Source organism: Rhinoraja longicauda, chromosome 26 (genome assembly GCF_053455715.1).
Source record: "Rhinoraja longicauda isolate Sanriku21f chromosome 26, sRhiLon1.1, whole genome shotgun sequence".
In the NCBI taxonomy this organism is placed as follows: domain Eukaryota; kingdom Metazoa; phylum Chordata; class Chondrichthyes; order Rajiformes; family Arhynchobatidae; genus Rhinoraja; species Rhinoraja longicauda.
The window spans coordinates 11,824,714-11,852,011 of record NC_135978.1 but is presented as its reverse complement, the minus strand read 5'-3'; the positions used below and the strand labels follow the sequence as shown (position 1 = coordinate 11,852,011).

The 27,298-nt window shown below is 42.1% G+C and overlaps 1 protein-coding gene across 1 annotated transcript; it reads left to right on the top strand.

The window, feature by feature from the left end:
• Nucleotides 1–383: 383 nt before the first annotated feature.
• On the top strand, nt 384–27,298 carry LOC144606314 (BICD family-like cargo adapter 1). Its single transcript, XM_078422287.1, has 10 exons — nt 384–781; nt 4,495–4,710; nt 14,371–14,487; nt 15,600–15,746; nt 19,177–19,356; nt 19,477–19,635; nt 21,971–22,090; nt 23,474–23,604; nt 24,459–24,579; nt 25,768–27,298. Exons 1-10 carry the CDS (start codon nt 563–565, stop codon nt 25,948–25,950), a joined length of 1,593 nt encoding a protein of 530 aa, XP_078278413.1. The 5' UTR covers nt 384–562; the 3' UTR covers nt 25,951–27,298.

The window sequence follows — 27,298 nt, the reverse complement described above, 5'->3', positions numbered from 1 at the left end:
TGCTGTGCTGTTCTCTGAGGTTGTGCAAGTGTCTACAGATTTCAGACTGTCCCATTGTGCGATTGGTTTCCCCGCCGGGAGGGTTTAGATGACTATTTGAAGGCGGGATGATGCAGTCCCTGCTCCTCGACTCCGTCACTGTATCTTGGACGCTCTCCTCTCTGTGGGCGTGGGCTTGGTCGCTGCTGTGTCCACAGGTGTCACGCTGCTTGTGCGAGTCCCCGAAGCGATTAGTTTCTTTCAAGTCAGTTTGACGAACGCGGAACTCCCATTGAAAGGTGCGGGGTTTGAACGCTAAACACACCTCCCCGGGCTGATCTTTATCCTTTATTTCTCCTGCTTCCCTCACTCCACCATCTGTCTTCTCTGGGGAAAGACGCGGTGCCAGCGACGCTCATTTCCATCGGCTCCAGCCTATAAAAGTCAAAGCCCCAGAACATCCCCGGGCAGCCCCCCCCGGACCAAGAGCAAACTTCACGCAGACTTTGGCTGAACGGGGGTTTGCAGCCACTGGGACCGTCCCCGAGCCTCGTCCGCCGTGCCTGCAGCTGGGCTCCTGGAGATGAAGTCCCCACTGGAGGAGGACCGCTTCCCCTTCGCTCGGGACCACATTAGAGAAGTGTCCGCCTTCGTGGACACCACCGACCTGCTCTCCCTCCTCAAGCAGAGGGAGAAGGAAGTTCACGTGGCCGCCGAGCTGGGAAAAGCGCTTCTCACCGAAAACCAGGGCTTGAAGAAGGAAAAGGACAGGTTGGAGGAGGAATACAGCCAAAAGCTGGAGGTGAGAGACCACCCGCGGGCCCATGTCCCACTATGTCAGCACCTGTTCTATCCATCACTGAGCCTCGCTTGGCAAGACAGCTGACTTGCTCATTGCTAGTCCCCACTTTCTATACATGTGAACGCGCATTAGAGTTTATGCTGTGTCCAACTTTTTTCTTCCGCCGGTCTCAAAGATTGTCTTGGGTCAGGTATTTTCTCACGACTCGCCTAGTTTTCCCATAAAACTACCTGATTAAATCTTTTTCGCAAACGTTGATGGTCCCGGCGACTTGCTGGTTGATTGACAATGAAAGATGTTAGGTGATTGATGCATGAAGGATGGTTTAATCGTTATAGAGGCCGGGCAACTGGAAGATACTCGGTTAGTGTCAAAGGAACTGTTGGTGTTACACTCAGAGTGCATTAGACCCATTGGGCAAAAGCAACTTTGTCCCCATGATGTGGTGTCTCCTAAGTCACCAAATATTCATTGTAGATATCAGATACCTGTAAAAATGTGATTGATCAAATAGGAGTTACTCGAATTTGATCTGAATATGTTTCTGTTGGGTGGCTACTTAGGAAAAATGTCACTTCGCAGAGAGAATTTGGGCCAGCTCTGATTACTCCTGCGGGGCAAGAACCTGCCAAAACTGCATATGAGGAATAGGGAGTTGATGTAAAATGTCACCTCACTCTAGCTCGACGGAACAGGGAAGGGAATATTTAATTTCAAGAGGACTTTGATTTCTATGGAAGAAAAAAAACCGCTTGCAGATAAAACGAGCATCACAATCTCCGTAGAACAAAGGGTGTGGCTGGGCGATAGGGTAGTGTGTCTACAACAAGCTCACACAAATAGAAATGTGATCTTCACCATCCAACTTGCTAGGGTAACGTTAGGATACTGGCCAAAGCACTGGGATAAAAAATCCCCTTTTCTTCATGGTAATGGGTTGGGGGAAAGTATTGAGTTTAATATCTCATCCAAAGGAAGAACTCCACCCCCCCCCCCCCCCCCACACTCTCTCGCCACCACCTCCCCCAGCCAGGGCAGCACAACCTCAATCCTACAACTTGAGTGAGAGCCCAAAGTCTCAAGAGTAAGACAAACCCACAGCATTCTGAGCCAGACACAATTATGCTACCAACTAAGTCACAGATTATATAGACATTATATAGTCCCATGAAGTCAAATTTCACACAGGAATTCGATACATTTCTGAACTATGTCCATTAGAATTTTATTTTTTTAAACAGGTTAATTTAGTATATTTTATTCCATTGAATGGAGTCCTGTCTTGGTGTATTGATAAGATTAGCACCAGTGTTCTATTTGGTTTATTTTTAACTTAAAAAAAATTGAAAATCCCATCAAACTGTGAAAAGTCCACAAAGGGTTTGAAGAAGTTTAAATTAGAAGATTGTCAAATGTCAAGTGTCTCGGGTGGAAATCTTATTGGTGAAGTAAATTCAAGGAGACAGAGGAGGGCTGTGATCTTGATCACCCAGCAAAAAAACAAGTTAGACACGTAAGGGCAGTGAATGTTAATTGTGTCACAGTTAAAATACGAGAAAGGATGAGGACATAGAGGTAATTGTGTCAGTGCTTGGAAGAAATATGAGAATGAAGTTCACAATAAAGTATAGAAAACATCAATTTAGTATAGGAAAAAGTGGAGTTTAGAGCTAAGTGTTACAGATTAACTTTATATTTCCTTGTATATGCTCCGTGTTTAGGAATCCGAGGGGAGAAATGTATTGGAGCAGCGTTTAATTTTATTTGAAATAATTAAAAATCTTTTGAAGGCAGAGAAATACTTTATATGAAAGAGAAAACTGATCTTCGTATAATCGGACATCCCAATGGAAGAAACAAGGAACTGCAGTTGCTGGTTTTTTGAGGAAAGACACAAAACGCTGGAATAAATCAGTAGGTTAGGCAGCTGGGCATGGATAGGTGATTCTTCAATCAGGACACTTCTTCAGACTGATTGCAGGGTTGGGGAGCATTCTGAGGAGGGGTCCTAACCCGAAACATCGCCTATCCACGTCCTCCAAGGATGCTGCCTGGTCTACTTAGTTACTCCAGCATTTTGCGTCCAGCCAATGGAAGAGATGTGAACATTCTATCCGAGATCACAGAGTAAATGTACGATGACAGTCTGAGACGTCAAACAATAAAGCTATCAGGTGGATTTGAGGGAGCTTCAGAAAATATTAAAACTGATTCATCAGTGTTTCAAAAAATAAAAATAAACTATATTCAGTTTTTCAGGTATTGGCTCTGAAATATATTAATATCAAGACTTTTGATATTCTGAAGTTTTTGCCAGGGACAATAGTACTTGAGTCTGAAAGTGCAACCCTGGCATATGCAGTGTGCACCTAGCGCTCTGATTACCTCCAATTCCCTTCCCTGGTTTAGTGGAAGAGCAAATAATGCAATCCACATTCATAGCAAAAGTTGACCCTCCATACGTGTTTTCTGTCTGATACACACACTGGAAATACAGGCATCATTTTCACTTTGCTCAAAACTTACCACCAACATCAATTCCTTGATGCAGACACACTTGGTGCCATTCTCCAAGCCTCTGAGGACTGTTGATCTCAGTCTTTTATTGGCAGAATAGACTCAAGTGTCATCTGTCAATTACTTTCCACAGATGGTGCCTGACCTGCTGAGTTCCTCTGGTTGTTTTATTTAGCCTCTAGGAGAGTTACAGACTAAAGTGTATGATTAACTCAATGGGGTCCTGTTTCTCCTCTTGCATCAAATGCAGATTTGCTCTTGTTAATTGCAGAGAATTAAAGCAGTTTTAATGTTAACTATTTTGTAGTTGCTGAAGATTTTGAATTATGCAACAGAGTTGAAGACATTTCACAAGGTACCGACCGGGATCATAGAGCCATGGAACTGTACAGCATAGAAACAGGCCCTTTGGCCCATCTTGTCCACACTGACCAAGTTGGCATACTGGCCTAGTCCCATTTGCATGTATTTGGCCCATATCCCTCTAAACCAATCCCATTCATATATCTGTCCAATATAGTACTGTATTGATTAGTTCTTGGCTGGAGTTCAACATACAATTCTGTTAATTGTGGGCAGGATATCTTTCTGCTTGAGCAAATGCAGAGGAACATTGAGGTTGGGCTGAGAGTTGTGATTAGTGCCCACCATGAAGCAAGGAGATATTCAGGCACTGGAAGCTGTGAAGAACCGAAGAACGTCTGACCTCTAGTGTTCGATATCTGCCTTGTGAGACAAAACTTGGACATCTCGTTTAAAAGAAAGAGAGATCTGAGAGAGGAATTTACTGAAAGCAGCTTAAAGGAAAGGAAAACATAAATCCAGAATCAAATTCTGAGAGTGGGTCAAGGAGACCTAGTTATGTTTTTGTAAAAATATAGTTTAAAGAATCATATCAAGAAGTTATTCACACAAAGAGCAATCAGGATCTATAACAGAGATATGGATAGAAGTACATGGATGACCAATTGCTAAAATGGGAGAATGGTGCAGTCTTTCTGGGTGAATGGATTATGATGAGCCAAATTGTACTCCTTGTTCATAATTACTTTGTAATTAATAATTGGTGCTAAGAATTTGTCCATGGCCTCTTCCGGTGAAAGCGATTTCCAGAAACGCATGATACGATTGCTTAAGCACCAATTATACATGTGCTGTAATTTGTTTCAACCACTTGCATCTGCATTTCCCCTTAGGAGCTTGAACAGGAGAAATATGCGTTGCGTCTGAAGTATGAAGGGAAGGAGAAAGAGTGGGAGGCTCGAGTAGCAGAAGTGGAAGGAGATCTGCAACAGTTGCAGCTGGAGATCCAGAAACAGCAACAATACCTGCGCGAGGTTGAAAAAGTCAAAGTGGATGTGGAATGTGATCTAAGTGAACAAAACCAGAAACTGGTGGATCAACTGAGAAAAGTAAGAGCATATGAATTAACCAGAACTATTGTAATCTCCTGGTTAATTATTGTAACTTTGACCAACCAATTCATCAATGCTGTCAATTATTGATTTGAATTCTGTGATAAGTCTTGAGGAGGACTGAGGTAGATCTTTGCGAATAATTTTATTTTCTAATTCTTGCTAAACCAACCTCTGTGGCTTTCTATTATTCAGGGGCTTATTCTTTGACAGGATAGATGCTGACAGACTGTTCTGAATGGAGAATCTCAAATCAGGAACATAGACGATGCCTTTAGCTCAGAGGGTCCTAGATCTTCAGAACTCTGAATGAAAAAAAAGTGGTATATATTCAGGACGGAGGTCAGTGAATTCTGAAAGAGAATTGAAGACTGTGCAAATCCAGCAGAAATTGGGCTAGGAATATTAGATCAGCCATGACTAGTGTATAGAGTCATAGAGTCTTACAGCACAGAAAGAGGCCCATCGGCCCATCGTGTCCGTGCCGCCCTTTACCAAACACAGTCTAATTTTAATCCCATTTTCCCGCATTTGGACCGTAGCCCTGAATGTTGTAGCATTTCAAGTGCCCATCCAAATGCCTCTTAAACGTTGTGAGTGTTCCCGCCACCACCACCACCCCAGGCAGTGAGTTCCAGACTCCAACCACCCTCTGGGTGAAAAAGTTCTTTCTCACATCCCCCCGAAACCTCCCTCCCCTTACCCTGTATCTATGTCCCCTCGTTGTTGAACCTTCTACCAGTGGAAGAAGTTCCCCGCCATCTACCTTATCTACGCCTCTCATGATCTTGTACACCTCGATCATGTCCCCTCTCAGCCTTCTCTGCTCCAGGGAAAACAACCCCAGTCTGCTCAGTCTCTCCTCATAGCCGAGGCCCTTCATCCCTAGCAGCATCCTGGTGAATCTCCTCTGCACCCTCTCCAAAGCTATCACATCCTTTCTATAATGTGGTGACCAGAACTGTACACAATACTCCAGCTGTGTAGTTAGGGTATGTTGGTTGGAGTGGGCAAGTTGGGCTGAAGAGCCTGTTCCCATGCTGCATGGCTCTATGACTCTATGACCTTATTGAAGAGTGGAGCAGGCTCAAAGGGCCATATTTTGCACTCCCAACTGTATCTGGTCTCTCCTTGAAAGCAGCTCATTGGAATGACTTTCCATGTTTCCTTCAACATCCACCCAATTTGTGAAACATCTTGGGACATTTTTCATGATTGAATAATTAAAAGTAGAGAATGCTGGAAATATTCAACAAGGTAGCAAGTGATTCTGGAACGAGAACAGTTCTGTCAAAAGTTCATCTATCTGAAACATCATATCCATCTCTGCACATGCTGCCTGACCGTACACATTTCTGACATTTTCTGTTTTTAATTTCAGATTTCCAGCATCTGCAGTTTTATTTCCTTTTCAGTTATGTGAATACATATTGTCCTCTGATCTTTCTACAAATTCAGCTAATACTAATTTATTGCCCTTGTTAGATATTTATTAACAGGCCACTGCTATTTACTTTCTGTTGTCTATACAGCAAACTGAACTCCACATTTCAACCCCTTCCACTGGCATAGAATGTTGTCCGTGCAAGAAGGGGAAAAAAATATTTTTCATTGTCTATGATCATATCTGAGTTCCAATTAACCTCACCAGCTGGTATCTTTGTTCTGAGAAAACACTGTGCATAATTGTTCTGTATTGGTTTTGGAAAATTCTGTGAACAGACCAGAGTTTAATCAATAAACGATAGGAATAAACATGTAGCTTGCACATTTAGAAAAGGGTAAATAGTTTATGTTCCTTTACTGGTCAGCTTGGTCCCTAACAGATCAAATGGGTGAAATCATGCGTGCTGGAATAACAAGAACATAAGAAAATGTGCTTTAATTAAGTGCATTCCAGTGCAGATTCAATCATTAACTCCCATTAGGGAATGGGCACTTTGAAGTGAATTATTCTGCTCTCATGCTGGCATCATGCTGGCAGTTCTGACTGGCCAGCGAAACTCTCACGACAATTTGTTGTGGTTCCACTCATGATTCATCTATAGATGTAAAGTCCACCATGTGTGATTGCGCAACATGTTATTGAGCAAGAAAAGTCTTCAATAACGTCATGAATCCTTTTTAGAGTGGATTAATTCTGCAAACGTCACACCTTATGAAGCTACAAAGGTTACATTCCCTACCCACTGTTGATATGTAATCTGTCTCCAGGAAACAATCTGAATTGTTCTTTTTAACACGCAATTTATAAATAGTGTAGGTGGGGCTACTGCGTAATTTTCATGAGGTTCAGGAAGTATCTAATTGCAGAGAAAATTACCCCTTTACTCGCTGGGATCCCTTAAGCTTTTTCCAATATTTTCTACTTAATTTAAACCTCACTGGTTGACACTACTGCTGGTAAATTATGAGCAAAATGGCAACTGCAAAAGCAAAAGACATTAACGGCCAAATAATTGATAGCACAAGAACTCATAAACATTTGACTATCAAAACACAGAACAACGAAGATCTGAACAAGGGATTCACATCACGCGTCAGAGATGTGGAAGTATTTTCTAAAAGGAGTTCAACACTCTATAACACCAGAGCTTTGCAATTTATTTTAATAATTTAAGACTTGTATGATGTCAGGTGCCTTGTTAACTTGCTTTTTGTACTTGCACCGTGCTTACTTGTTGGATCCAAAAAAAGAGACCAATGCTGAGGCCAGTTTTTGCAATTAAATCAAAACCAAGCACTATCCCAATGTAATTATTATACATTCAAACTTAAAATAAGTATAAATGGACAAAAGTAAACAAAGAGTTGGGATGCCAGGAAATATCAAACCATTTTTTTTTTTGTTACTAAAAGTTTCAGTACTTTTTACAATCACTCCTGCACTTCAGGAGAACTGTGTTTAGAATCTGGAATTGAAGGAACTCTTGAGATTGAGAGTATGTGCGCGGCAACTTTTTTTACACATAGTGTGGTGGGTACCTGGAACACGCTGACAGGGGTGGTGGAGGCAGATAAGATAGTGGCATTTAAGAGGCTTTTGATAGGCACATGGATATACAGGGAATGGAGGGATATGAATCAAATGAAGGTGGGGGAGATTAGTTTAGCTTGGCATTTTATTCGGCACGGACAATGTGGGTGCCAGGGCCTGTTCCTGCGCTGTTCTATATTTTTCAATTTGACAAAAAATGCATTAAAATGCAAAAAAATACAGAGCATGTTTACATTCAAAAATTAACAATGCACCAACTAAAAGTAAGTTTAGGACGCCCAGAAATCAACGTTAACTGAAAATATAGGATCAAGGATAATCGCCCTTGCTTTTTCCTTAAGTTCTTATTTAGACCCATTCCGGTGTCAGGTTGGGATTTGTGTAGTTTTGGATTGCATTTCTACTCTGTGTAGCAGTTGTCATACTGTTGCAGTCAGATGCTGCACATGAACTCCCTTAATAAACTCCTTAATGAAGAATAAGTAATAGATTTAAGCTGAACAGAACAGTGTTGCTTTTCTCCTTCATCTCCAGATTCGGGTAATAACTGTGTAAGCCTTGTGGGGTTCACAGTGAGAATGATCTATAGTATCAGCAGAAGACTAGTATGCACTGTAACGTGTGCATTACTTTCTGTGTTGAATCAAGCACTTGCTGTACCCAATATGGGTTTGACTTGATGTTCTCAACCAAATTTGTGCTTCACTTACTCTGCCTGTAAGCAGTGTTTGTTATGCTTTCTGTGCTGTGTCCAGTACATACTGTGCCTGATGAGTGTTCTGCTAAGTTAGCATGTGCCATAATTTATTTTAGTGTCACTCTGAGTGTACGATGTCCTGCTTTATTGTACCCAGCATGTGCTTCACTTTTTATACCGTGACCAGTTTTGTCTTGCACCGGCCACACAATTATACCAGGACAGGTGTGTTTGTGGCTCAGCGGTCATCTGTTTCAGCTCAGTTCACCCCCTCTGTCTCTCTGGTTGTGCGTCGATGCTCCGCTTCTCACATTTTAACCTCAGAATTGGGAACTTGAGTCACCCCTATGTGCAAAGCCTTGTGACAGCGGAGAGAGCAACGAGGGTGAGAGCGCTGCCAAACCCTGTTAATTACATTGAGTGAACAAACGCTGTAGTGCCAGACTGCTCCCGAATGCTTTGTCTTTCTAAGAATCAACTCCAAGGTTACAAAGCTTTCACAGTTGATGGCTTTGTGTAAAAATAGTTGAATCAGGCAGTGGCATTCTCTCTTAGTCCAATTGACAGGGCTCTGTGTTGTTGATGTCTCTTGAGTATTACGTTCATCTCTTTCATAAAAGATTTAGACTTGTTTCTCTTGTTAACTGAGTTTATTTGGATTTTGTTTTGGTGAGTTTGAATCATCTTTCAGTAAATGTAGCAATTTAATGTTCCAGACGCAAAGCCTTTTTGTAAATAGGAAATACTAACTTAACCGTAGTGAATTTTCAAGGAGTGCCTCAAAGTAGTCACATCGTTGACCATTAACAATCTAATTCGTTTCTGTTGTGTAAGTGATGGAGCTATTAGTACTTCAAGAGGCCCCAGTGCAAGAAATGAGATGAATTCTCAGTAGAATTTGGTTGTGACTATAATGGCTGTGACATGTTGGTAATAAATGTTTGAATACTGGGTTAGAGGATTGGTATAGAATATTATTCCACATACAGAAATTGATGTGATCTTGGCTTAAAGTCATTTACAAGATATTTCACACCCACCAATGCACCTTTCTCTCAAAACTGTGTTGAAGCATCATGCTAGATTCTGAACTGGGACTGGGATAAAAAAAATTGCTAATTGATCCAAGATGGCATCCATACATAAAATGTGGGAATTCCTGAAGTACAGGGTAAGATGAGAATGATCCCAGGAATGATTAGGTTAACAAATGATGCGCGTTTGACAGCACTGGGCATGCACTTGCTGGAGTTTAGAAGGATGAGGGGGGGCCTCATTGAAACTTACTGAATGGTGAAAGGACTGGATGGAGTGGATTGGAGAGGATGTTTCCACTAGTGGGAGAGTCTAGGACCAGAGGGCACAGCCTCAGAATAAACAGACGTACCTTTAGAAGGGAGATGCGGAGGAATTTATTTAGTCAGAGGGTGGTGAATCTGTGGAATTCATTGCCTCAGAAGGCTGTGGAGGACGTCAATGAATATTTTTAAGGCGGAGAATGACTGATTCATGATTAGTAAGGGTGTCAGGGGCTATGGGGGTGAAGGCAGGAGAATGGGTTCGAGAAGGAAAGATAGATCAACCATGATTGAATGGCAGAGAAGACTTGATGGGCCAAAGGCCTAATTCTGCTCCTATAATATGAACTTATTAACAATCTGCTTGTACCACTGACTCAAGTTGGTGGAAAAGAAGGATCTGAAGTCAAGTGACCATCAGTCAATCAAAAGCCTTCTGGATACAGTCGCGCAGAAAATAATTGCCTTGCTGAATGGTAATAGGTACTTGTTATCTCCCCTGCAGAAGGCACAGGCTAAGAAACGGAAAATGTCTTCTTGTATAAAAGGGCCAAAGTGTAATTTTGGAATAGTCCCATCAGTCTGTATAGAACCATGGCTTATCTCTCTGCTACAATCCACATCTAATTTCAGAGTGACCTGTGTTTGGAAGTTATCAAATGCGATCCAAATATTTAATAAAGGAGCGAGTGAGAAAACAAGGAACTACTGACCCGTTAGCCTTCCGCCAGTAATTGGGAAAATATTGGAATCTATAAGGAAGGATGTGATAACAGAATACACAGGGAAAAAAATAACCAGATTGAGCAGGCCAGTTTAGGTTTACAAAAGGGAAGTCAGGCTTAAATAATCTGCTGGAGGTGTTTGAGGATGTGAGTTGCAAAATAGAGGAAGGAAACCATATATTTATGAAATTGGTCAGTGAGGTTGTAGCATATGGAGTTGAGGGTGATACACTGACGTAGACTTAGAATTCGGAATCCGATATGAGTCTCTCTCAGGATGGCAGGCTGTGTCTTCTGGGGTACTGTCGGAATCCAGCTATTCACCATCTATGTCAACAGCTTGGCTGAGGACATCACATATCCGATTTCCAAATTTGTTAAAGATGCAAAACTAAGTGGGATTATGAAGAAGGAGGAGGATGCAAAGTGACTTCAGGGGAATATATTCACAAGCTGAGTGAATGGGTGATAACATGACAGATGGAGTAACATGTGAAGTGATCCACTTTGGTGCACAAGGCAGCAAGAGCAAATTATCTTTTAAACAGTGAGAAATTGGGTTGTGTTGATGATCATGGGCATCATTGGAAAGGCAAACGACCGGTGCTGTAAACATTGGGGAGGCATTTTGATTTTAATTTTTAAGAGGAGCTGTGTACAGCAATAAAGATGCCTCACTGCAATTATATGGGGCCTTCTATGAAATGATATCTGGTGTACTTTGTATTGTTTTGTTCTCCTTAACTTAGAAAGAATGCACTTGCCAAAGCGTAGATGCAGACAAGATTCACCAGACTTGCTCCAAGGATGATGGATTTCCTGTAAGAGAAGCAATTGAGAAGACTAGGCCTGAAATTCAGAAGATCTTCCCTGACTCAGGAGTCTAGAATCAGAGGCCACAATTTCAGAACTAGGGTTAGGCCATCTAGGTCTGAGACAGAACAGGGAGTTTAGAACAGGACAACACAGGAACAGACCCTTTGGCCCATAATATTTGTGTTGACCATGTTGCCAATTTAAACTGTACAATTGCCTGTACATGTTCTGTATCCTCCATTCTTTGCTTGTTTGTGTATCTGTCTAAATGCCTCTAAAACATTGATATCATATGTACTTCCACCATTTTCCCTAGAAGCATGCTCCAGACAAGTATCGCTCACTGTGTAAATAAACCTGCCTCCTAAATAGAGTCAGAGTCCTACAGCACATAAACAGGCCTTCAGCCCAACTCATGCATGCCTATTAAGATGCCTACTTGAGCTAGTCCCATTTGCGTGCATTCGGTCCACATCTCTCCAAACCTTTCCTATCCATGTACCTGTCTAAATGCCTTTGTATTTGTACCCGCCTCTCCCACTTTCTCTGGCAGCTCATTCCAATAACCACCTTTTGATCCATAGATTCTATTTTTTTCCTTTCATCTTATTTATGCCCTTCATGATTTCACATACCTTTATTAGGTCAACTCTCACCCTCCCATGCTCCAGGGTAAAAAGTCCCCACCTATTCTGTCTCTCCTTATTCTCCAGTCCCGATAACATTCTTGTGAATCCTCTCTGCACACTTGCCAGCTCAATGACATCCTTCGTCCAGCTTGGCGACCAGAACATCACACAAATCTTTCTTGAACGTTCCCCTCTCACTTTAAAGTTACGCCCTCATGGCACAAAATTCACCACAAGAGAAAGTTGCTGAAAATATGCAGCGCAGACATCAAGAGCTGCAGAGGTGGTGTAGGCTAAGGCATATTCTGCAGGATAGCAGGGGCCTGTGATGCTGTGGGCCAGAGCCAAACAACCATGGTGCAGGAACATGCCACATAAGTAATGGGTATTCCGCATGGAAATACTGACTGCAGTTATAGAAGCACTATCAGTAGTTATAGAAACACTTGCCTCTCCAACAGCAACGCCATGCATTGGAGGAATTACACAACAGGATAGGCGAGAACATAATTTGCAGATAGCCTGCCTGAAGAACAAACATATAGCAATGGAACCGACTTGGGAATGATCCATTCCTGGTGCCGCGATAAGATGTTCTAATGTAATCTTGAAAGAAAATAAAAACACCCTCTCTGGTTCTCCATCAGATGATGCTTATATTTATAAAACAGACTGATTCTTCCTTCCTTCCTTTCTTCCTGAATCACTTGCCCTGCCTTTCACCAGAACCTCCCACTCGTGTCCTGCAAGTAAAGAAACATGTTGTCCTGGTGATAACATAGAATTAATGTGCTTGAATGAATATAAAGTCAGTTAGCCTGGTTGCTGTTGTTTTCTGTATTAAAATATTTACGTAATTGTACTGTAAAGTGATCCTATCAGAAATATTTATGGTGAGTTGTCAATTGGTGGTACCGTCCTGAGGAGATTATAAAGGAGGGTGAAGACTTTTTGTGTCTACAGCAAATGCTGAGATTACATCTGAGGACAGGGTTGGAAGTAATTAAATCAGTACAAACAGTGCCTAAAAAACAATCCACACAAGTGATTGATTTGCATGTGTTGCTTTATGTAATGTCAGAACACAGGGCTCTTTACTACATAAGGCAGCGCCTTTGCATAAGAGCTATCAGGTAACTTTGATCTGCTGGGGTGAATCTTATTAGAGATTGGCAGCACCCACTTTCAGCCATTGTAACCGTGCAATGAATCCAAGACTTATCGAGTGACAGATATGCCACGCTGTGCCAGCTCTGGGCTCCATGTCGCGTCCAGTGGCAGGAAACAGTCTTCACAGGATGCCCCAGCCTGACACTGGAAAGCTGTTTCTAAACCAGGTCTTAAACGAGTTGATCTTAAAGGAGTTGATCTTAAACGATTTGATCTTAAATGGGTTGATCGTAAACGAGTTGATCTTAAACGAGTCGATCTTAAACGAGTTGATTTTAAACGAGGTCTTTAAACGAGTTGATCTTAAACAAGGTCGGAACTGACATGGGATCATTATTCTCAATGGAGATTCTAGACCTGTGGACCAAGTGGTGATGATGGCGGGTGGTTACTAATTAATTTGCTTCACTTTAATGTTTTAATTTATTTGCAAGTGTTATGTTATTGATTTCTGAATCGTTAAAAAAAAAAATTTCAATCATTTAGTTCAATTGTAATAGTGATAATAAACGAAAAAGCCACCCCTTTTTGCCTTCTGTCAGAGGCAGGGTCAAGAGTCAAGTGTTTTATTGTCATATGTCCCAGACAGAACAATGAAATTCTTTCTTGCAGCAGCACGCCAGAATAAAAAACATAGTACATATTGGGTTGAGTACATAACTGGTGAGACACGCAGAGCCAGGTGGGCATTGGGGCCTGACGGCCCCTTTGAAGGTACAGAGTTTGGAGCTCCAGCCTAAGTGGGCAGCACAGTGGGGACTGTGGGCATCGACGTTGGGCTGCCGACTGCTATGATCTCGCCCTTTTATCTCTAATAGGTTTTAATATTTATTTATTGCTGCCAAAGATCACATTTCTTGCATAATGGGAATGTGTTAAGAGCTTGCACCCATGGATAAGGGGCCTTTATATTTCAGCGTGTTTATGCCCTCATTTCATAGCTTTTGCCTTCATCTTCTCTCTCCTAAACTGCCCTCATTAACCCATTGACCACATGACCTCATTTATAGCTTATCGCAACAGCAATCCTGGCATCACCCTATGAAAGATATCCCAGTTGTCCGATCCATCCCTACCCCTTTCTCCCTGATACTTATCTTCTCTCCTTCCAAATTCTAATGAAGGATCATTGACCTGCAACGCTATTTCTTGCATTTCTATTTTTATTTCAGAATTCCAGCATCTGCATTTTTTTCTTTCAATTCATATTTCCTTTGAACTATGTTACTCTAGCTTTGCACATGCTTGTAGAGTTGCTTTGTGTGCAGAGGAATAGATCTGACAAGCGTGTGCCCTTCAGTAAATAAGTTGCTTCCTTCTCCAGGCGACTAAAGTGGAGCAGACTCTCGCCCATGAGATCCACGCGCTGAGGGGCATGTTTATGGGAAAGGAACGTCTACTGCATGACAATGCCACAAGAGCACAGAGTCTTCAGGCTGAGGTGAGCACAGATGCTGGGTGTGAAACTGATGTGACTGCCCTTTTAAAATGATCAAGTGGGATACATACAATTTAAAACAAAAGGGAATTGTTTAACCTCTGACTGTTTTTGGTCCCATCCATGTGATGGTATAATGATCCACAAAACCCTGTTAATAAACAAGGCCTCACCTTGACAGAGCATGTCGAGTGAGTAGACTTTACTTTTACACTTTAGAGATACAGTGCGGAAACAGGCCTTTCGGCCCATCGGATCCACGCAACCAGCAATTCCCGTACACTAGCACTATCCTACACACACTAGGGACAATTTACAATTTTACCAAAGCCGATTAACCTACAAACTGTATGTTTTTGGAGTGTGGGAGGAAACCGGAGCACCCGGAGAAAACCCACACGGTCACAGGGAGAACGTACAAACTCTGTACAGACAGGATCGATCCCAGGTCTCTGCACTGTAAGGCAGCAATTCAACCACTGCGCCACTGTGCCGCCCCAAGTATTGAATTAGTTCAGCAAATGTTTCATTGCTAATTTTACTGGCAAAGATATTTAAAGCTGGCAAGATACTCATGTTCCCATGGTCAGATACCTGATGCTGCTGCTGAGTATTTGGACAACTGTAGCTCAGGCAGAACCACTTATGCCAAATGACCGACAGGGACCCATTCCTACACTGGGTGAATGTGGGAGAATGTTTGTTCCTTCACCATTCAAGCATCAACAATCTGTCATCTCCATTTGCTTATCAGAAGAGGAGCTGTAGGATCAGACTGTTCTGGCACGACAACTCATAAACAAAGCAACCAGGCTCACACTCAGAGGGAAGTGAGCCAGAGCCAGGGACTCACGTACACTGGGACCATAAGAGCCTTGTAAAAATCTGTAGATGGGCAAGTGGTAGCAGGCTCGGGTGGGAATAAACCCTTACTTGATCAACATTTATATCAATAACTTTTACAACCTGTTCTTGAATTTGCTGGTGAAACAGATCATAGGAATTTTCAAAGAAGTATTCACAATCTTGGTACAAACAGAGAATCACGACTTGTTGGATTAAGTGAACCGATTCGTAAGGAGGCGGTCATAACATTGTTCATTGCCTCATGACAGATGACTCTACTGTCGGAACAAAAACGTAACCTGGAGCAGTGGATGGTGGCAATGGAAATGGAGAACCTGTCACTGAAGAGCAGCCACGATTCGATGCAAGAACAGTGCTCGCAGCTGCAGCAAAAGAACCAGGAGCAGTTGTTGAAGGTGAGGCCCACAGGACTTCTGCAGTCCTGGACTGAGATCCACAGGAAACATTGTACAGAACTACAAAGCAGTCTTGCAATTTCATTACTCGGATATAAAGGATAAGTTCAGTTAGCAAATCAGAGTAAATAATAAACCAAAAGATGGAATTTATTACCACAGAAGGTTGTGGAGGTCAATGGATTTTTTAAGGCAGAGATTGATAGTTTCTTGATTAGTAAGGGTGTCAGGGGTTATGGGGAGAAGGCAGTAGAATGAGGTTAAGAGGGAAAGGTAGATCAGCCATGATTGAATGGCGGAGAAGACTTGATGGGCCGAATGGCCTAATTCTGCTACTATCACTTATGAACTGCAAATATTGGAAATTTGGAATAAAACAGAAAATTCTGTAAATATACTCAGCAAGTCAGGCAATGAAACAGCAATGATGTTTCATGTCTGAGGCTCTTTATCACAACATGGCAAGAATGTTTCTGATGCAGAGAGGGTGGGGAAGAGGCACATAGATTACTTTATCTCAGATAGGGTGATACCAAGTCAGTTAATGCAACGGATTATGCTCCTTTATCTGTGTTATGTTACTTTAGCATGAATGTGAATCAGGCCAGCAGGTAACAATGAAGAGAGAAAAACACTGTCAAAATTTAGACAGTCAGGATCATTTTCCCAAGGTGGAAACGTCAAACACTAGAGGGCATAGCTTTAAGGTGCGAGGGACAAAGTTTAAAGGAAATATGTGGGGCAGGCTTTTTACGCAGGAAGTCATGTGCCTGTAACGCGCTGCCGGAGGTGGTAGTAAAGTAGATATGATAGTGGCATTTAAGAGACTCCAAGATAGGCAGATGGATATACTGGGAATGGAGGGTATGGATCATATGTAAGCAGAGGGTATTAGTTTATCTTGGTATCATGTTCGGCATGGACATTTTGGGCCGAAGGGCCTTTTTCTGTTCAGTACTTTTCTATATTCTGTGCTCTAGGTTAGGTTTGTAGGTTACCTGAAGTTGAAGAAATCAATAGTGAGACTGAAAATTGACAATTTACCATGACAGAAGATGAAGTGTTATTTCTCAAGTGGGTGTTGCAACAGTGCAGGAGGCCACAGACAGACAGGTTATTGTGGTAATGGGCCGGTGGGATGTTGAGTCACTCCTATAGACCGAACGCAGGTGCTCAACACAACAACCACACAATCAGTGTATGGTTTCTTCAATGTAAAGACCACATGGTGAACACCGAATGCAGTACACTAGTTTGGGAAAAAGTGCAAGTGAGTTGTGCTACAGCTGACTGTTTAGGTCCTTAGAATGCGGTAAGGCAAGTGGTGAAGAGGCAGCTGTTGGAAATGCTGTGATTCCAAGTGAAAGTGGCATCAGATGCCGAGCAGTTGATGTAGACGGAAGTACAGACCAATGAGTTGTGAAAGGGAGCAATCCCTTCAGGTAGGTTAAAGGACAGGGATATATGTATTAGGTGGTGGAACTTTGTTGGAGCTGGAAGAAATTACAAAGGATGACCCATGGAATGTGGAGTTGGAGGATTGGTAGGTCAGGAGCAGAGGAACATTGTTCTTGTTCTGAAGATAGACACAAAATGCTGGAGTAACTCAGCATGCAGCATCTCTGGAGAAAAGGTGTAGGTGAAGTTTTGGGTCAAGACCCTTCTTCAGATGCTTTTGATTGTTCATGTTCTGTCCAGGAGAAAATGAAATGCACGCAAAATCACAATTAGTACAGGGTTGTACTCACATGCCTACATTTACATGCGCTGCACACAAGAGCTAATGTAGCTGCCTCATGCCTCCAGTGACCCATATTCAATTCTGACCATAGGTGTGGTCTGTTTAGAGTTTCAATGCTCTCTGTGCGACTGGGAGCACCCACATTCCACATGCCAGAGATGTGCTGATTATTTGGTTAATTGACTATTATAAGTTACCCCTTGTGTAGATGGCTGGAAGGGGAATCAGGGAGGTAAAATGGACATGAGTGGGAAAATAGGTTACATGGAAATAAGTAAAGGAATGGAATTAATAGGATTTTTCTGACTACTAGCATAGACCCAATGGGCTGAATGGCCCCCTTCTCTGTCATAAAGAAAAAAATATACAATCAACATAAAATAACTTTGCAATCATACGTATCTACATGCAAAAACACACAAACGTGGATACACACAAAACTGTTCATTGGTGTTGCTGATTAGTTCGAGCCAACTAATTCTCTGGAGAGGAAATGGGACTTTCTGAAGTTTCCACATTTCCACATGCTGAGTGCCTTCATTCACGTTGTAGGCAGCTCTTCATTGTACATCTGTGAGCAAGAACAATTCGCCATGTAGAGCTCAAAGGTGAGGACAAGAGATTTCTCAGTCGATATTTATTCAGTATGGCAATGGTACCTTGCTGTGTGGTTGAATGGATTGTGTTTATTCAGCTTTCCAGCCCCTCACTGGCTTTTCTTTTTCCTTCTGCAGTAGTTGGTAATAATGTGTGTGTTGATTAACTCAACCAAAACAAACTGAATAAATCCCCAGTTAATGACTGAGCGTGTCGTTGTGACAAAGGTTATGAAGTTGAAATGCACCACCCTCAGTCCAGATTGTGTGCTGCAGTGAAACAATGCTTTGTTTCCATTTTGGAAATCAGAGAATATGTCTGGGGAACTTTATTTTAGGAGACTAAATGCAGATACCATGATCCGACAGTAGTGCATATGGAAGGTTATTTGTTGGTTCCAAGTTGGCACCTGATGAGGCAATTAAAGTCCCAGGTTTTAGTATTGAAGAGTACTGCCTGCCTGAAGTTTTTGCTGTAATTTTACTGAACTCTTCTGGACTGGTAAGAAAGGATGGCAATCTCAGAGTGATTCAGTAATGCCTGCTGGAATGTTAAATACGGAAAGCTTTGATCCTCGTGATGCAGCCTGAAACTGAACAGTTGACTCTTACTGGCTTTGAACAGCAGGAATAGTCACTTAATTCTGGCGCCTTCCCCGCGATATCCCTCCGAAACACTTCAGGAGACAAAGTGCTGGAGTAACTCAGCAGGTCAGCCAGCATCTCTGGAGAACATGCATAGGTGATGTTTCAGTCTGAGAAACAGACTCAGATGCTGCCTGACCTGCTGAGTTACTCCATCACTTTGTGTCCTTTTGTGTGTTAACCAGCATCTGCATTGACCAGAAGCTTGTTTCTACCTCTGAAACACTTTGCAGCTTTTAGCATGGTTCAGCGGTACTTTATTGTCACATGTACCGAGAGGCACAGTGAAATTCATTTTTTGTATACAGTTCAGTACAATTATCGCTATACATTAGCACTTAGGTACATCTTAGATCAGCATTTCAGATACAGTGCAAGCGTATAGTGGTAGTACACGGAGCCTCCCTCTGAATATTGCTGATGTGTTTACCTTCCCTCCCACCACCAGCTGACCCTGTCACAGGAGGACTTCAGCGAGGTGCAGGCACTGAACCGACAGCTGCTGAGCCGACTCCAGGAGCTGAGTGAGCAGCAGATGATGCAGGAGTCCACAAGCTGCAATGCTTCCCTGCTCTCGGAAATAGAGCAGAGTCTGGAGACTGAGACCTGGGAGGCCGAGAAAGATCAGGTAGGGATGCCCACTGGACCCTTCCACACGAACGTGCCTAACTAGTAGGGCTGACATGTGGCGGAGTGGCTGAACTTGTTACTTTATTGAAGAGATGTGTCTTTCTTTACTTCCACCCAGATAAAGAATGAAATTGAGAAAATGCATCGGGAGTTACTGACCTTGATGGGCGTGAACTGTTCTGCCGGCTCGACTGGATGTCAGACGCCAAGCCTCCAGACAGCACTCTCACACCTGAAAGAATTGGTGCACAATCTGGTGCATGGCCCTGATGCACAGGTAATTAAATTCCTACAACCATCACGCAGTCTATTTCATTTTGACCAACAGTTACGGGTCACATTGAGAGAGGCACTGGCCCTTTGCTTCTAGGAATGGAGTTTGAACCCAGCCCGACTAAGGAATGAAAATCTTTGTTGTTTACTGGCTAGAAAGGGGAATTTCAACAATTTATTTCTGGTTCCTGGTGGGGATGGGCTCTCAGATCAGAAGACCAATTCAGGATTATTCTTACTTGGAGATGAAATTTGAAACTGGAGAAGTCCCTCCATTTGTTGCCAGGACTCAAGAGTTAAAGGGAGAGATTGGGCAAGCTAGGACTTATATTCCTTGGAGCGCAAGAAGCTAAGGGGTGATCTTAAAGAGATGTATAAAATCATGATCAGAATTTATAGGGTAAATGCTTTACAGTGTTTTACCCAGGGTGGGGAATGAAGAATCGGAGGACATAGGTTTAAAGTGAGAAAGAAAAAATTTAATAGGAACCTGAGGGGCAATTTATTCACTCAGAGAATAATTGGTATATGGAATGAGCTGCCAGAAGAGATAGTTGAGGCAGGTACAATAACAACATTTAAAAGACACTTTCACAGGAAAGGTATAGAGGGATATGGACCAAATACAGGCAAGTGGGACCAGCTTAGATCAGGCATATTGGATGGCATGGATGAGTTGGGCCAAAGGACCTGATTCTCTGCTGTTTGACTCAATGAATCTTTGACGCCATGACTACAATATAGAGTGCCATTTTGCTGTTGGACCCTAAAGCATTTTGTTGAGAGGTGGAAGCTTTAATTCCAGAGTTTATTATACATTTGTGTTATGGGAGCAGTTCATGTTGGCCACCCACCATCACATTATCCACGTTTCAGAATTAAACTCTGCACAAAGCGCTCAATGCTCTCTTCACTCTCCCAGGCCCTTCCAGACTATAGCAGCTTTGCTTCCTAATGGGAACATTATTCTGGCTGGCCAGCATGGCCTTGTGTGTGGGAAATCGTATTTCATAAATCCGTTAAAGATGTTTGGTGAGGTAACCAAGAGGATTGATGAAGGCATGAAGGTGGACATTTTTAAATATGCGTTTTGGCAGCCATTTGACAAGGTCCCACATGGTAGGCTAGACTGGAAGGTTAGATCACACACAATCCAGGGAGAGCTAGCTAAGTGGATACAGCTATGTGCTAACTGTGAAGCAGAGGGGGGTGGTGGAAGGTTGTTTCAGCCTGGAAGCCTGTGATCAGTTGTGTACCACAGGGATGGGTGCCTGGCCCATAGTTGTTCATTATATATATAAATGATTTGGATGAGAATATACGAGGCATGCTTAGTAAGATGACACTAAAATAGGTGGTGTCGCAGACAGGAAGAACATTATCACGAATTCCAGTGGGATCTTGATCAGCTTGATAAGTGGGCGGAGGAATAGAAACATAGAAAATAGGTGCAGGAGTAGGCCATTCAGCCCTTCGAGCCTGCACCGCCATTCAATATGATCATGGCTGATCATCCAACTCAGTATCCCGTACCTGCCTTCTCTCCATACCCCCTGATCCCTTTAGCCACAGGGCTGTGGAACACAGAACTACACGTTTAAGGTGAATAGAGAAAGATTTAAGGGACACTGAAGGGGACAGGTTTATCACAAAGTGGGTGGTATGTACAGTACATGGAATGAGCTGCAAGAGAAAGTAATTGTGCAGGTCTAATAACTATGTTTGAAAGTTAGTTGTACAGGTAGGAAAAGTCTCGAGAGATATGGGCCAAACACAGACAAACTATCTTAGATGGACATCTTGGTCAGCACGGACAAGATAGGCTGAAGGGCCTGTTTCCGTGCTATATTACTCTATGACTACACCTGGGTGATCGCTCTGTTTCTGCTAATGAATAAACTAGAAAAGACAAAACAAAGTATTTGTGCCGGAAGGTTACAAAAACAAGCAGAGACAAACGCACCCATCATCTGCTGCTAATAGTGATCAAAAGGTCCAGGTTAAGCTCATGAGGCAAATGGACATTAAGGTTAACATGCAGTCAGCAAGGATCCTGGGATGTAGTGGCTGGGAGCCAGAGAAGAAATATCTGGTGAATCAGCTGAGTATGAGAAACCATATTGACCAGCACAACTACCGTAGAATATTCAGGGGTTCAGTAATTTATGTCTATAGATTGAACAGTTCCATTCCTGTAGCCTCACTGAGCAAATTTTATGTTGTGATTCATGGCACTCTCAGCATGATTCCCTGAGGTGGCTGTCCATGTTACTTCTGACTGGCTACTATGTGATAAATCCTCTTCCTGCATTTTGATTAGTTTCTATCATTTTTCCAAGTTTATCCCAGAAGGTGATCAGATGATCCAGGAGAAGCTGAAATGGCAGCAGCAACAGTTACAACAGGAACAAGCAGTGAATCAAGAAAAGCAGCAGAAGATTGAGGAGCTTCAGAGACAGGTACAACTGAGCAGAGAATGGGGTGATGATACTGTGCGGAGATTGGGGTGGTAATACTGTGCGGAGAATGGAGTGATGATACTGTGCGGAGATTGGGGTGGTAATAGACAATAGGTGCAGGAGTAGGCCATATGGCCCTTCGAGCCAGTGCCACCATTCAATGTGATCATGGCTGATCATTCTCAATCAGTACCCCGTTCCTGCCTTCTCCCCATCCCCCCTGACTCCGCTATCCTTAAGAGCTCTATCTAGCTCTCTCTTGAATGCATTCAGAGAATTGGCCTCCACTGCATTGGCCTCCACGGCAGAGAATTCCACAGATTTACAACTCTCTGACTGAAAACTTTTTTCCTCATCTCCGTTCTAAATGGCCTACCCCTTATTCTTAAACTATGGCTCCTGGTTCTGGACTTTCCCAACATTGGGAACATGTTTCCTGCCTCTAACATGTCCAACCCCTTAATAATCTTATATGTTATACGTATACCTATATCTTATACGTATATGTATATCTTATACGTATACTCAGCAGAGAATGGGTGGTAATGCAGAAAATGGGGGTGTAATAATACTGTGTGGAAAAAGGGGTTGTGATACTCTGCAGAGAATAGGGTTGTGATACTGAGCAGAGAATGAGATGGTGATACTGTGCAAAAAATGGGGTTGTGCTGGATGAAGCATCTGTATAGGGATTTGCCTGGACAATAAGATTATTGAGACCAGGCGATGGGATGCTCTCATGGCTGATTTGCTCTCAGACAAATGTTAGTATGGATTTCAAGAGTCAAGAGTGTTTTATTGCCATATGTCCCAGATAGAACAATGAAATTCTTACTTGCTGCAGCACAACAGAATCTGTAAACATAGTACACTTGAGAGGCTGAATGGCTTCCTTCCGTGCTATAATCATATTGAGATCCTGTGATATGATGTTTGAACCATCAGGCAGAACAATAGCATGTTTGAGGCGATTACATATACCGCAGTGGTTGGGTGTGGGAACAATTATGAGCGCCAGGACTTGGGCTGGGTGTTAATTTGCTACCTGAGCAGACCTTTATTTGAGGTGCCGAAAACCACCTCACTTGCAGCAAACATCTAATCAATCTTGAAGGAGGAAGAAAAATCCTCAGCTGAAATATTCCTTCAATTAAGTTATTATTAACATTTAAAATTTAATTGTAGCTTCTATTTCTGTTTAGAAAGCTACTTTTGGGAACTGCAGGGTGTGTCTGGGGTAGAGCATAGTTCGGGTCATGACTCAGCTGATTTGCTTTGCATGGATCTAGTGAGGCAGTGTTCGATGCTTAGAGTCAAACAAGTCAAGCATGAGAAGCTCAGGTTATGTTTTCACTCAACATCATGTTATGATTGAATATTTAGGTGCAGTTGCAAAGCACTGATCTGATGAATCTCAGGAAGGAAAATGATGGCCTGAGATGCAGCCATCAGAACTCTTCTGATGACCAACATCTGCAGCAAGCCATTCATGAACGGGACACTGCGATTGCAAAGTGAGTGTTGGAGCCTGTTTTGTTTCATTTACTTCCTCTGGTCAAAGTTTTATCCTGCTGCATGGGTCATTTACTGTGGTAGAACAGAAATGCACCTTACGTGTTTTGGTGTCATACCCGATCCCAAGTAAAGCTTCCAACTCTCACCCACGTTATTTAAGACCATTAAACTTAACCTCTCTAACATTGCCTGACCTCGTTCCTGCCTCATCTCCTGCTGTCAGAACTTTAATCAACGTCTTTGTTACCTGTGGACTTGACACTTCCATCCACTCTTGACCAAGTTCCCTTGGCCTGAGGTCAATTAAAACTGCTACCTATGTCTAAGTCATTCAGTCCCATTCACCCTTCACCTTTGGTGTTCATTCACTTACAGGGACTCCCAATTGTCCTTACTTTATAAAACTAATTTCATTTTCAAGTTCGTCTTTGGCCGTCCTCTCCCTCCCTCTATTTTCCCTCCTCCCTGAGATTCTCTCGTTCCGGCATGCTGTGGGAGTAAACCAGAGCATCGGGGGAAAATCCTACGTTGTCACAGAAAGAATGGGAAAACTCCACATGTTCAACACATGAGATCAGGATTGAACCAAAGTCGCTGGAGTTGTGAGGCAGCAGCACCTCTTTGCCGCCACACCCATGGCATTATCTTTTATTTGGTTTCAGTTGTGTCACTGTGCTGATTGTAGGTTTTATGTCTAACAAGATGAACAATGGAATTGGATGTGGCCCCAGCTGTGTTGTGGGAGACACAAGGATGGATGGCTTGTTTTGTTGAAAACTGGAATGAACAGCAGACACTTCTGTAACTTGTAATGCCATAATCATAAAAAATAATAATGGATTGTGTTTTCCAGGAAAAATGCAGTGGAAATGGAGCTGGCCAAGTGTCAAATAGACATGAATTTGTTGAACTCCCAACTTCTGGTGACTATTCTGCAGAAAGTGGACCTGTCACAAGAACTGGAAGCTTGGCAGGTACGTACGAAACTGTTGGAAAGGATGACTTAATCTAGATCTTCGGGTCATGAGAGATGGTGATCTCCATTGTTCATTTTCACTAACTGATAATTCAATTAAGAGTTCATTGAAAATGCTAGAAAACCTCATTTTACATGTGAAATTCTCTATCATAAGCCATTGACAAAAGAATCAATAAATTATTGTAATAAGAATTACTTGATATAATAATAATGTTCATAGGAAAATTCACAAATATTATGGGCAGTGAACAAATTAGATGGCTCAGATAAATATTCAACTTGATCTGTTGGGCCATATGGGTATTTTGTTCCAGTGTCTATAATTCTGTGCAAATATGTCCAGTGTATTGAGAGACCATTATGAGACCACAAGTAGAGGGCCACCTGGATGACAATAGACAATAGGTGCAGTAGTAGGCCATTCGGCTCTTTGAGCCAGCACCACCATTCAATGTGATCATGGCTGATCATTCTCAATCAGTACCCCGTTCCTGCCTTCTCCCCATACCCCCTGACTCCGCTATCCTTAAGAGCTCTATCTAGCTCTCTCTTGAATGCAGTCAGAGAACTGGCCTCCACTGCCTTCTGAGGCAGAGAATTCCGATGAACAAGCACTAAAATATTTTTTGACGAATTTCACTTTTCACTAAATTAATAATGAGATGACATTTCACTGGATTAAGTTGGAGAAAGAAGGATGTGGGGTGAGGAATTGAGAATGGAAAGATCACTAACGGGATTTGAGATATTGAAAGAGGAAATAGTTAAGGTACAAGGGAAGGGCACAGGTCAGGAGAGCAATACAATATGTATGGGAGAAATCAACATTACCTGGACTGGGATTGTGAAATTACAAACTTAAATTCAGCATTGGTAAATCTGGAAAGAAATGGATGGAACGGAAATATGTTGTAGGAAATTAATTAATATTAATTAATATTGATGTCGAGTAATCTTGCATCGCTTTCGGAGGTAATGGATAGAAATAAGAGATGGAACGACAAGGCACTTTTAAAAAATCACGCTGGAGGATCTTTTATCCTCTTTTTAGTTTACTATCTTGTTGTGGCTGGATTCATAGATAAGTAGATGTATTGGTGCAAAATGAATTGAAAGGACTAATGGGCCTGTGGATATTGTGTCAGATTGCTTATTTACTGTTGTTTGTGTTGTTCTGCTGCAGGATGACATGCAATTTGTAATAAACCAACAACTGAGAAGCCAGCACAAAGCTGAACAATCCTGGACAGCTTCCACTGAAAATCCAAGTGAGAACACGGATTCTAAATATCATCTTTCCTTTCTCCGAAGAACCAAGAGTCAGATTACTGTTGGGAAAGGCTTCCTTTCATTGTTTAAGAGGTGAAAGCTACTTTGACGTCTATCCTTTCTTTAGACATTCGTGCACCAATATTGGATTTCACCTATTTTTGGTGCACAAAAACATTTGTTGCTTGCAACATTGGTGCCATTTTGGCTCCCTCCCTTAAAACATTGTTAAATTGGATGAAAAGTTCTCTGGAAGTGTGCTTTTATATATTTTTTTACCTCAAAAGAAAAAGGTTTTGAGCTGTATGTTTCCCAATGGGAGCTGCAAGGACGAGTCTATACTGCCATAGCGATCACTAGGGAGACTTGTTAGATCTTAAGGGACCCCTGCCCCACAGCAGCCATGGAACAGCTATGTAACTGGTGGGGAATACGTGGGCAACGGGGTGAATCAAATTTATGAGACATGATCTCCCACACACAAAAGCATGCTGACTTTACCTAATCAACCCGTCTTTCAAAATGTGTGTATATTTTATCCTTCAGAATTCTCTGCAGAAACTTACTTACCACAGATGTTAGACTTACTGGTCCACGGTTTCCTGCTTTGTCTTAGTAGCTCCTCTTGAAGAGAGTCACAACATTAGGCATCCTCCAGCCTTCCAGCACCTCACCCATGGCTAACGATCATTCCTATATTTCAACCAGGCCTCTGCAATTTCTTCTCAAGCTTCCCACAGTGACCTTGGATATACCTGATCAGACCCAGGAGATTTATCTACCTTCATATGTTCTAGAACATCCAGCACCTTCTTGACTACAATAGAGACCATCCTCAACCATCTCCATTAACTTTCCCTAGTTTCCAGGTCTTCATATCTTTCTGCGTGGTACAAAACAGAGGAGAAATATTCATTGAGGACTTTGAGTATCACTTGCAGCTCAACACATTGATGACCACTTTGGACCCTATTGTTTCTCTAGTTACCTTTATCCTTAATATACTTACAAAAACTCTTTGGACTCCACTTAATCTTATCTGCAAGAGCTATTTCATGCCTCATTGTCACATACGGTATATTGCACATTCGATCTTCTAAGCTACCAATCAGCGTCGTTGAAGAGGTGCTCAATACTATTATAAATCTAAGATTATTGAAGGCTTTATTAAAAATAATAGAGTTAGGTGTTCCAAACTGTAATGTGCAGTAAAAATATGAACAGCTGGCACTGGGCCACCACACATTCACCATCTGCAAAGAGAAAGAAACATTTAGATTAGATTGTATAGGCTTTGTTGGAATCTCAAGTATATACAGGAAGACAACTTAAAAGTATTGATTTATACGGATGTAATAAGGTTATTCTGTATTTCTAGGTTTGTTTTTAACTTCTGAATTTTAATTTTTTAATTTAATTGTAATATATATATATATATCTGTGTA